The following is a 12,865-nucleotide window of genomic DNA, read 5'->3' as shown; positions in this document are numbered from 1 at the left end:
AATCCAGTAGCAAAAACAAAAATGTACAAAATTTCTCTGCCAATCATTATGTTGAGCTTCAATCCTGGAGTACCAATTTGATTGCACACAGCATCTCTGGATAACAATGGTTGGGATATTATTTCAAACTGTAGTTGTTTGGGGAGGGGGGAGGGGGAGAGAAAGCAAGAAGAAAGGAGATGCAGGACAAAGTCTAGCAAGTGACAGATGGAGATGGGTGGGGGGGGTGTTGTATGATAGGCCTATCCATCTTCTCCAGAGATGCTGCCTGACCGGGTGAGTTACTCCATAAAAATACTTTGAGTCTTTTAATGTAAAATAGCTTCTGCAGATCCTTGTTTTGAAGTACTGTAAATTCTACCAAAACTATTGCAAGTACACCAATATTTTTTAATCTCAGTGGGTTTAAGAATAAAATGGTGGCTGATGAAGGTAACAAGGCTCATCTTGTTATAATCTGCACAGGTAATCACAAAGAGAATCAGTACAGCTACAAAAGCTAAATTAAAATGTTATACTTGGCAATCCGTTGCAACCACAGTGGATTGACAAAACAGAAGGGACTTTGTGTCCCTCACAAATGAGTTGAGTTCATAGGCCATTGGGAACAGTAACCTTAGTAATAACCAAGATGGCAAAGGAATAAAATGATACTTTTGAGAATTGCGTAATAATTCCAAAAGTAGGCAAAACATCAACAGAATCAAAAAATGTTTGAGCTATTTTCGGATGGCAAACATTTCACAAGAGTTTTCAAATATATTTGGCATTATGTAAGGAATTCAGCAATCAATGCAACACAACAAATTGCATCAACATAAGTACCGGCAATAATGTGATCACGGACAGGGTTAGATGTTTTAGCCCAAGTCATAAATGTCTGTTGGTTTCCTGTGCAGGATCACTGTGCAAAATATATATTTTTGCATATTGGCATTGAGAGTTGAAAACCAACACAACTGTGATTCTCATTGCCGTGTTATTTACCTTTAAAGATGAAAATTTATTTTGTAAAGTCAATTTTAAAAGGAAATATGCAATATGTAGTCAAGAGAACAGCAGTCATTAACATAAAGTTAGTTTCATGATGATCATGTCTTCATCATCCTGCTGTTCAAAAATTATTGGTGCCCAATCTTGAGTTAAAACTTGGACAGGTTGGGTGAGTGGGAAGATGCATGGCAGATGCAGTTTAATGTGGATTCATGTGAGTTTATCCACTTTGGTGGCAAGAATAGGAAGGCAGATTATTACCTGAATGGTGTCAAGTCCGGAAAAGGGGAAGTACAACGAGATCTGGGGGTCCTTGTTCATCAGTCACTGAAAGTAAGCATGCAAGTACAGCGGCAGTGGAGAAAGCGAATGGCATGAAGGCCTTCATAACAAGAGGAGGAGTATAGGAGCAAAGAGGTCCTTCTGCAGTTGTACAGAGCCCTAGTGAGACCAAACCTGGAGTATTGTGTGCAGTTTTGGTGTCCAAATTTGAGGAAGGACATTCTTGCTATTGAGTGAGTGCAGCGTAGGTTCACAAGATTAATTCCTGTGATGGCGGGACTGAGAGAATGGAGCGACTGGGCTTGTATACACTGGAATTTAGAAGGATGAGAGGCAAACTTATTGAAATGTATTAGATTATTAAAGGATTGGACACGCGAGAGGCAGGAAACATGGTCCCGATTTTGGGGAGTCCAGAACCAGGGGCCACAATTTAAGAATAAGGGGTAGGCCATTTAGAACGGAGATGAGGAAAAACCTTTTCACCCAGAGAGTTATGAATCTTTGGAATTATCTGCCTCAGAAGGCAGTGGATGCCAATTCTCTGGATGCTTTCAAGAGAGAGTTAGATAGAGCTCTTAAACATAGTGGAGTCAAGGGATATGGGGAGAAGGCAGGAACGAGGTGCTGATTGTAGATGATCAGCCATGATCACAGTGAATGGCTGTGCTGTCTTGAAGGGCTGAATGGCCTACTCCTGCACCTATTGTCTATCTGCATCTATATCTACATATCTAAAACTCTGATCGTATGCTCTTCCAGTTTACGCGATTTTTCTATTTGCGCAAAAATGGTACGCAATAGCGCTACGATTTTTTTTGTCAGCTCACTCGCCGTTCTCCTGTGCTGCGAGTGCAAAAAGTTATGTTCTGATCGGTAGTATATTGTAAAAGTCAGTGAGGTCTAAAAATCGTAAAAACAGCGCGGGCGTAGATCGATCTCCTCTCCTGCCAGTCAGCGTCAAGTGGATTAATCTCTTCTCCTGTCACTCCCCAGGACGGTCCGCCCCTTCCTGCGCCATCGCGTCTTTACTGGAGCTGAGGGACGCTGTAAGTGGCCAGCAGAGGTCTCCAACTGGACACAATTTTCTGAGGGACCGGAAGCGGCCCGGCCTCAGAGATGTCGCCAAACGGAATGCGGAGAGTCTGATCCCGGCGGAGAGCATCCAGCACCCGCTATGAGTCCCAAACGCACCACCATCGCAACACCCTGTAGCTCTAGCCCCTTCCCCTCTGGTCTCCCTCGCTGGCTCCCGCCCCTCTCCCCCATGGCTCTTCCCCCATCGTTTCTCCGAGCTCCCCCCTCCCGCCCACACGCTGGAGCGACCAGAGCTGCTGGTGCTTCTGGGCCGATCCAAGGCCTGGCTCTAATGGCGCCAACGGCTGATGCTCCTCCGGGGCATGCGAGAAGGGAGAGGAGCGGCAACCTCGAGATATTGGGGAGGGAGAGTGGGGGAGGAGAGGGGATAGAGGGAGAGGGGGGGGAGTAGGGAAGGGAGAGGAGTTTTGGAGGGAGGGAGTGGCTGAGGGTAGGGGAAAGGAGAGGTGAGGGAGGGATTGGGGGAAGGGAGGAGGAGAGGGAATAGAAGAGGGAGGTGGGGAGGGAAAGTCGGGGAGGAAGGGGAATAGAGGGAGTGGAGGGGGGATTAGAGGAGAGGGAAGTGCAGGAGGTAGAGAGTGGGGAATAGAGGAAGAGGAGGGCAGTGGGGGAGGTGAGGAGGGATATGGGGAGGTGAGGAGTGCGGGAGGTGGGAGATAGAGGGTAGGAGGGGATAAGGATGGGAGAGGAGTTATGGAGGGAGGGAGGGTGTAACTGAGGGTAGGGGAAAGGAGAGGGAGAGAGAGGTGAGGGAGGGATTAGGGAGGGGAGGAGGAGGAGAGGTGAAAGAAGAGGGAGGGTAAAGAGGAGGAGGAGAGAGTGCTAGGGATGAGGGGAAATGAGCTGTGCCTGTGCAGTTGGGGCTATGGGTGGAGTGATGGAATATTGCATTGGGGGACCAAGTCTCCTGTGTGACAGGTCCCACTTAGTCTAGTTGTCTATTAAAAGGCAGAATAACGATTTTCCCTTCACCTTTAGTGATGAACAAATCTTTGAAGACATCTTGCTCACCCCATACATTGACTAACCACATGCCTCTTGCACACATGGTTGGAAGAAGAGTCACTCATCCTTTTCCTGCAGAGTTGCTGCCTGGCCCGCTGAGTTACTCCAGCACTTAGTGCCTATTGTAGATATTTAAAAACTGGCATTGAATGCGGAATCTGAGCTCAGATGAACCACCAAACAAAACCAGAAAACATGAGGCAGTTCTTGGGTAGGAGATGGAAAAATCACTCATGAATGCACACTGATGTTGCCTAAGTCCACATGTACATTAACGATGTAATTACCTTAGATGGAGACACAAGAAACTGCAGCTGCTGGAATCTGGAGCAAAAAACAAATTGCTGGAGAAACTCAGCAAGTCTGGCAGCATCTGGGGAGAGAATGGTCAGACAATGTTTTGGGTCAAGACTCTGTTCTTCAGACTGGAAACATTGCTTGTCCATTCCCTACCCATTACTGCCTGACTCCCTAAATTCCTCCAGTTACCTTAGATGGACACGGACTATTGCACCGACCTCTATTCGTTCCCGCTATTTGACCTGCCATGCACATGGTCTGCCCATTTACCCAATCATGCTACTATCCAGAGGTAGTGCCAAATAATGCACTGAAGTCTGAGAACAACCAGAGGCTGAAATTCAGGACCAAGTCTTTCAGCATCTGATGCACAAACTCCTGCAGATTTTAGCACGCTTTAAGAATGAATGACCAGTCAATGAATGAAGGAACATCAATCAATAACTGACTAATTCACAATCCTCACAATTGATTCCTTTAAGTAAATGCTGATGTGTTATGTCCTTCTAGCTACTAAATAATGTTACATCTGTGAATCTTCACTGAACAATAAACATGATTAGAGAAGGGCATCAGCTAGAACATGGAGCTCAATTTGTGTAGAAGTTGACTGAAGTCAGAATCTATTTAATTCCCAAATGTCTGGCATATACTAATTGTGCAATATGTAATACCCTTACGAACACAGTGGCCACTCAGGATAACAACAGCAGAAACATATCAGTCACAATATTGGGACCAATCCACTGCCCTTCCTCTTCTTCTTAAGCATTCCCTTGGGACTGAGTGTGACTTGCTCCTTCCCCAGGTTTGTGGGCTCTACGGTGGCTAATGAGGCTAATGTGAGAGCAACAGAGCCTTCTGCATGTATATGGCCTCTTGTCAGCCACAGCCATATTGGTCTGAATATGTTGCTGTGGGATGGAGCGAAGGGAACTCACGTCAAGGAGAGACTCAAGGTTGAGTAGTTCTTCAAAGCGGGCTTTGACTGCCTCTCTTCTCCTATGACACATATCAGGCGGTAGTCAGTCCATTCGTCCTCGGTACTTGGCGTGGATGATGTTTATTTGGTTCATTACTCAGTAGATGATATAATCTAACAATTGCCATAGCTTGGTTGAAAGGTGTTGCCGTCACATCGTGGTAATCTCTCTGTATTTTTGCAGCTATATTCTTCACAATTCATAATGAATACCATTTCACTTCTTCCTACAATTGAATTTACATTAAATTTGTAACGGGAATTCGAGCACTACCATTTTACCGCGACCATTCGGTAACACTCACTTTTACCTTCAACCAGATCTTTTTGTTCAGATAATAATCTTTACAACTAGAGCTGAAAAAGTGCAAAAGATTATAACCAAAGCTATCAGGAGGCTTCCTTAATCATGGCATTGATAATAAGGACTTTTGCCAGCTACTTTAATTCACCTAAACTGCTATAAAACTCAGGCATTTTGACACTTTGGAAAATGATTATAGTTGTCCATCTTTGTCATTTATTTCACATGGGAAAAGTAAAGATGACGTTGCCTATGTAAAAGTAGTATCTGTAACGTGCGGTTGTTTGCCATTTATTATGAAGCTGAAGATTCAGCCTTTCAAAGAAGAGAAAATAAAGCCAAATTTTCCCGGCATGATTAGGTCTGGTTTTGTAAATGTTCGTGAGATAGCAGTGGACATAATCTCTGAACTAGGGTCCCATCTGGTATTGCTATCCCCTTTTGAATTCAATTCTGTTATCCAAATCTTGGAAAACAATTGTAACCATGCTTCAGGAACTTCTAATCTAAATGATTGGTTACAAGAAATCACAGATGCAAAATAAGATGCTGTATGAATAAACTACACACTAAAACAAAATGTTATATTGGTTCAATGGTTCTCTATTGTCACGTGTGCACAGCACAGTATAATTCTTTTGCACAACCCACAAATGCACAGTTGCCATATTTTGACTCCGTTTACAAAGAAAAAGTGAAACGTCCAAAGTCCCATCCATATGTTGGAAGTGCTGGAGCACCTCTGATCCAGGTGAGCCCAGGTAAGCCCCAGGCTGCTGCAGGCTCTCGACCCGGCGTCCTTTCCTCGCCCGACCGCCTCTGTATCCCAGGGGGGTGTCTCCTACAGCCGGCCATGAACTCGCTGGAGGCAATACCCAGGTTCCTCTCCTGCTGGCCCACTCCTCGCGTCCGTCGTCGCCAGCGTCTCCCTCCTCGACGTTCCGGTCTTTGGGGCTTCTCCTTGCAGTCAGCGGCCCGCCGCCGCACATGGCCGTGGGTGGCCTGCCAGGTCTTTGTTCTCGTCGGCCACTGGGTCCGACCTTGTTCTTGGTGGCCACCACATCTTCATTCTTGTCAGCCTCCGATTCTTTCCTTGCTCTCGCCGGGTCTGTCCTTGCTCTCAGATCTCAGATCTGGGTAGATCTGATTGCATTCTAATGGTCTGTTGGTAATTAATCACCATCCATACCCTTTGTTTTCCTTATTTCTTCATGCCATTTTAAACAAAATAATTTAAAAGGCTGAGATAAAAGCAAATGATTATCTACTATTTAGGGTAAATTCTAAACCCAATCCAAAAACAACTATATGAGATGAATATCAGAGGAACATAGTATTAAATTTACAGATATCATATTGTGAAATAGTTAAACGCTAGGTTAACATTTATCATATATATAGATCAATGTTTCATGATAGATCGCGAAATTTCCATGGTTCACGGTTGTGTTCCATGTGAACACAACCGTGCTCATTGGAAAAGTCTTTGTCAGATTCACTTTGAGCTGTTAAATATTCTCAGTTAAAGTCTAGTAGGGATAGTTGCTATTTTTAATATGCCCAAGTTAGGGAGGGTAATTTGGGTAGGATTCCTTCTCCAAAATATTATCCACTGAATCCTCAGAAAGTGTTTGACACTGACAAGTAAGGGAAGAATATCAATGCCAATATTAGTAGCTTGTAGCATGGTGGCAATTCTTTACTGATAGAAACTGCTATCATTGGCACAGACATTAAACTTCTCATTGGTATGCAAAAAAATTCTATGACAACCTTCAGGCAAAAAGTAACAGTTTTCTTCACCAATATTTTCTCATTGTCCTTGTGGAAACCTAGGGGCATTTAATCTGTATTCTTTATCTACACGATAAAGTACACTGAAATTATGCTGATGTTTTGGAAGATGCAACATAAATATTAGTCCTCTTTCCTTTGACTTAAAATAATCAGGTTTACACATTTGGGCATTTAGACAAAGTAAAGACATATGGTCTTTCCACAAAGAACTACAGTGGCTTGCAAAAGTATTCATACCCCTTGAACTTTTCCACATTTTGTCACGTTACAACCACAAACGTAAATGTATTTTATTGGGATTTTATGTGATAGACCAACACAAAGTGGCGCATAATTGTGAAGTGGAAGGAAAATTATACATGGTTTTCAAATTTTTTTACAAATAAAAAACTGAAAAGTGTGGCGTGCAAAAGTATTCAGCCCCCCTGAGTCAATACTTTGTAGAACCACCTTTCGCTGCAATTACAGCTGCAAGTCTTTTGGGGGTATGTCTCTACCAGCTTTGCACATCTAGTGACTGAAATTTTTGCCCATTCTTCTTTGCAAAATAGCTCAAGCTCAGTCAGATTGGATGGAGTGCGTCTGTGAACAGCAATTTTCAAGTCTTGCCAGAGATTCTCAATTGGATTTAGGTCTGGACTTTGACTGGGCCATTCTAACACATGAATATGCTTTGATCTAAACCATTCCATTATAGCTCTGGCTGTATGTTTAGGGTCGTTGTCCTGCTGGAAGGTGAACCTCCACCCCAGTCTCAAGTCTTTTGCAGACTCTAACATGTTTTCTTCCAAGATTGCCCTGTATTGGCTCCATCCATCTTCCCATCAACTCTGACCAGCTTCCCTGTCCCTGCTGAAGAAAAGCATCCCCACAGCATGTTGCTGCCACCACCATGTTTCACAGTGAGGATGGTGTGTTCAGGGTGATGTGCAGTGTTAGTTTTCCGCCACACATAGCGTTTTGCATTTAGACCAAAAACTTCAATTTTGGTCTCATCTGACCAGAGCACCTTCCTCCACATGTTTGCTGTGTCCCCCACATGGCTTGTGGCAAACTACAAACGGGACTTCTTATGACTTTTTTTCAACAATGGCTTTCTTCTTGCCACTCTTCCATAAAGGCCCGATTTGTGGAGTGCACGACTAATAGTTGTCCTGTGGACAGATTCTCCCACCTGAGCTGTGGATCTCTGCAGTTCCTCCAGAGTTACCATGGGCCTCTTGGCTGCTTCTCTGATCAATGCTCTCCTTGCCCGGCCTGTCAGTTTAGGTGGATGGCCATGTCTTGGTAGGTTTGCAGTTGTGCCATACTCTTTCCATTTTCGGATGATGGATTGAACAGTGCTCCGTGAGATGTTCAAAGCTTCGGTTATTTTTTTATAACCTAACCCTGTTTTAAACTTCTCCACAACTTTATCCCTGACCTGTCTGGTGTGTTCCTTGGGCTTCATGCTGCTGTTTGTTCACTAATGTTCTCTAACAAACCTCTGAGGCCTTCACAGAACAGCTGTATTTATACTGAGATTAGATTACACACAAGTGGACTCTATTTACTAATTAGGTGACTTCTGAAGGCAATTGGTTGCACAGGATTTTATTTAGGGGTATCAGAGTAAAGGGGGCTGAATACTTTTGCACGCCACACTTTTCAGTTTTTTATTTGTAAAAAAATTTGAAAACCATGTATCATTTTCCTTCCACTTCACAATTATGCGCCACTTTGTGTTGGTCTATCACATAAAATCCCAATAAAATACATTTACGTTTGTGGTTGTAACGTGACAAAATGTGGAAAAGTTCAAGGGGTATGAATACTTTTGCAAGCCACTGTATGTTCTGGACAAATTCAAACAATTCAACAGAGAGAAATGGAGCAAGAAACAAGTTCTTAAAAAAAAATGCTATCGTCATAATTGCCCAGTAACTGTTACATTTGCTGTTAAGAATTCCAGGGTTTTGCTGTCTTTCAAAATGTGCATTTGCGTGGGGAACATAAGTGATGGTTTTCTAATTATTTCAAATTGTATATAATTTGGAATAAAAACAAACAAAACTAGCTCAACCATCACAAAAAAGCAGTCACGGCTGTGAACAAGTAAGAGGTGTTCAAAACACAACATATTCTCCCTCAGGTTAAAGGCTATTAACATTAGAAGAACTTCAAAACAGATAAAGTTCAAAGTTGACTTAGAGCCAACCTATACAAAAATAACTCGACACAATCCTCACGGAAAATTATTGACCTGAAACTCTGTTTCTGTCTCCATAGGTGCTGACTGATCTGTTGAATATTTCCAGAATTGTCCATTTCTATTTCAGTTGCCCAGAATATGTAGATTTTTTCTTTTCATTATAAAATGCCAGTTGTTGGAAATTCAAGGTGCAAAATAAAAATATAAAAGATATTGAAGGCTAGGAAATTTACAGCACTATCAAAGATGCAAACTAAAACTGAAATCTAGTATTGAAGTGCCCATGAATGATTATTGTAACAAGTATCAAAATGTTACCCAAGGGAACGATTTTGAGTTGGGGAGATTGATAAGTAATAACTCTGTTTTAGAACAATACAATACAATACAATACATTTATTTGTCATTTGGACCCTGTTGAGGTCCAAACGAAATGCCGTTTCTGCAGCCATACATACAAAACAAAAAAGACCCAAGACCCAACACAATTTACACAAACATCCTTCACAGTGCATCTTCTCCTCGCTGTGAAGGAAGGCAAAAAAAACATCTCTCCCCTGCACTCCCCTCTCCCCCCCATGTCAGAGTCAAAGACAGAGTCAAAGCCCCCGGCGGGCGATGTTAAATGTCCCGCAGCCATTAAAGCCACGCCGGGTGATGCAAGGCCACACACCGAGTCTTGGTGTTGGAGCCCCCGGCGGGCTCTTGGTGTTGGAGCCCCGGCGGGCGCTCACAAAGTCCCGCGGCCATTCCAAGCCGCGCGGGGCGGTGATGTAGGCCCCGCTCCAGGTAATCTTCAACCCCGCAACTCGGGCGGGAGAAGTCGCCGTTGCGGAAGCCCCAAAAAGCGGTCTCCCACCAGGGACCTGCGGGCTCCCGGTATTACTGTCCGCAGACCTGCGGTAGGAGCTTCCGAATCTCCGGGTGTCGGGTCACAGCAGCGCTCCACCACAGCTCCACCCGCTCCGGACTCGGCCAGCTCCGGTGATGGTGAGTAGATCCGCAGCTCCGCGACTGGAGCCCCAGGTCGTTCCTGTTGGAGGCCGCTCTACGTTGCAGCCCCAACGACAACGGAGACCCGACAAAGAAAAGGTCGGGTCTCCCGTGCAGGGGAAAGACCTTAAAGTTCCCCCCCCCCCCCACACACACATACCCCGACAAAAAAAACCCCAATAAAAACTACATAGAAACAAGACAGAAAACAATAAAAAGACAGAGGGACTGCAGAGGCCGCTGCTGACAAGTCGCGCCGCCCACCATTACAAAAACTCTTAAACATAGTGTAACATAATCATGCACTTAGCAACATGGATAGTTTGGGAATACATCAAGTTCTCACCAGTTCACTGATTTCGGAAGATTATATAGTGTAAAGCAATGCCCCCGGTGGAGGAGGAGGGAATGACTTGATGCCAAAATCCAGATTTCCACTTTCAGTTGTACAGACATTCATGCCAGAAGTTGTCAGATTTCCTCCATCATAATGGTGAGTGCAGTTAACTTCACAATTAGTTCTCACTTACATGCTAGGCTGATTAGGCAGAGGTAATGATGAAATATTTTGAATTTGTCCAGGATGAGAATAACCAAAACTAGTACAAAGACTTTTCTATTAATTCATTTACTCTGCTGCGAGAGTTCAAAAAGCAGGAACACTACGATACTTTAAACACACTGTAGTAAAATGTGTCTGGCATTGGCAGCTTTAACTCCTGCACCAACTACAGATAAGATCGGAGCAGACTTAATTTTTTTTAATTTAGACAGCCAAATTTAATTTAAAAAAGATTGCTCATATTTTGGTTGGCTTCTCGCACTGCCATTTGTTAGCGACCACAGCATTTAAACCAGACTCATTCAATCTTTATGTGCTAGATTTTTATGAGGCTTATGAAACAGCAACAATTTAAAAAAAAAATCTGTATTTTAATGAAAGCTAACGAAATAGGCCTTTGATAAACATATTAGAATTTAATGAAAGAGATATTTGCTCAGATTGTTTAATCATCCTCAACTTGTGAGGTAGAGAGCAAGTTGCCCAAAATTCCATAGACCCCTAGTTATGCCAAAGACTACGTGTAATGGGAAAGGTTCAACAAAGGAAAATTGTGACAAAGCTGCAAAATATAAGGCAATTTTAATTTTCTCTCCCCATCTCTAATTACAGACTGACCTTTCTAATAGAGTAAACGCTCTGTATAAATATATACCATTTGTTAAAATCAGAGTTTAAATCTATCATTAAAACTTAAATCGGAACCAAATATATCACCAGTACAATGTTCTGTGGTGTTTGTACAACCAGTAGCAGACATCTGGATTTGCTGCGTTTTTTCACAGAGAAAGTATACCCACACAGAGGCATTTACCATAAACTTGTTGCTGAACCCTTATTAAACTGTCAGTTTTTCTTGCTTTGTAGGCTTTTCTAGCTTCTGTTCAAATTACGTAAATAGTTCTGGAAAACCAGTGTCTGTGTCCCAGGGATGTATGATTCAAAAAGACAGAAATAGCATTGTAAGCACAGGAAATCTGTCAGGACCCAACTGAGGGAAACAAGTGAGCCCAGTCCAGACACTTTTTTTGCTGCTGTCTAGCAGAGTTAAATACAGTCTCACTAGTAGCTCCATACCATACAATAGAGAACACATCTAAAAATATTTTAAAATGCCCACATGGTTGAATCTTTATCCATTTATCAAAAGACACAAACAAAGGGTGAAAAATAAAATAAGAATGTTGTTAAGGAGTTCAGAATGACCCTCTAGCACTATGTTAGCAATGAAATGTAAACTTAGAGCTGTTCTGAATGAAGAGAAAGATTGTATTTTAGTCAGGTCAGGACTGGGGTAGCCCACCATGTAACTGAATTCCCTGGGCTGTAATTGACTGTATACTGTGTTAGCAACTCTCCTCTGGCTCAAGTTCACAAAGATACACATACAGATCAAGCAGTTTTTCGAGATGATGCGTGAAACGTATCATCCAGGCAGGGAAATACTTCAGAACAGCCTTAGGCCAATGGCCTACCTCAATGTAGTCCTTGGCATGACCCCAGTCTCTCTTGGCATCCAGATTGCCCAAACTAAAACAATCCAGCTGTCTGAGGTGAATCTTAGCCACTGACCGACTAATTTTCCGAGTTACGAAATTAGCCCCTGAAACAAAGATAACAGATAACATCAGTATAGTTATCCTGGCTGTTTAACTGCATCAAAATAGAAACAAAAATTAATTTAACATTTTAAGAATTACTAGGTTTTTTTTAGCATAATGGGATCATCTGTCAGTTAAGTAAACCCAGAAGCTTCAAACTAAACAGCCAAGAGCTCCATTTATACAGTAAACAACTTTTGAAAGTACATTTAGAAACTACTTAATAATTTTAACATATTTGGATCTTCAAAACACGTGCCAAGCTAATTAAAATTAATACAACTATCAGCAGATGCTCAAGGCTATAATGGTTATTCTTAAAATGTTGAAGTCTGAAGATGAAAAAAATTGGAATATTGTAGACCTTATCTTTTCTCAAATAGCTCATCAAAATTCTTAAGAGGAAACATTTAAAAAATATGTTACAATTATTTAAATGTGGCAAACATTAATCAGGTAATATAAATTAACAGTACACAGGGCGGCACGGTGGCGCAACGGTAGAGTTGCTGCCTTACAGCGCTTTCGGCGCCAGAGATGTGGGTTCGATCCCGACTACAGGTGCTGTCTGTAGAGTGTGTACGTTCTCCCCGTGACCGCGTGGGATTTCTCCAAGATCTTCAGTTTCTTAGAGGCCCGAGAGCCGTTGGAGAGGTCGCAGAGGGAGGAGCTACACCCGAGCGGTAGGATTTAAAGAGGAGCGCGGGGCTTGCTTCTACAGAGGCCCGAGAGCCGTTGGAGAGGTCGCAGAGGGAGG

At 42.9% G+C, this 12,865-nt stretch overlaps 1 protein-coding gene across 1 annotated transcript in view; it reads right to left on the bottom strand.

Moving 5' to 3' along the window:
• gmds (GDP-mannose 4,6-dehydratase) overlaps nucleotides 1-12,865 on the bottom strand; it is a 666,455-nt gene that overhangs the window by 387,588 nt on the left and 266,002 nt on the right. The window contains exon 7 of the mRNA XM_033016353.1: nucleotides 11,983-12,110. Coding sequence (XP_032872244.1) covers nucleotides 11,983-12,110 — 128 coding nt within the window. The remainder of the gene's footprint in view (nucleotides 1-11,982; nucleotides 12,111-12,865) is intronic.

Source organism: Amblyraja radiata, chromosome 2 (genome assembly GCF_010909765.2).
Source record: "Amblyraja radiata isolate CabotCenter1 chromosome 2, sAmbRad1.1.pri, whole genome shotgun sequence".
Lineage (NCBI taxonomy): Eukaryota > Metazoa > Chordata > Chondrichthyes > Rajiformes > Rajidae > Amblyraja > Amblyraja radiata.
This window is presented reverse-complemented; position numbering and strand designations above follow the sequence as displayed.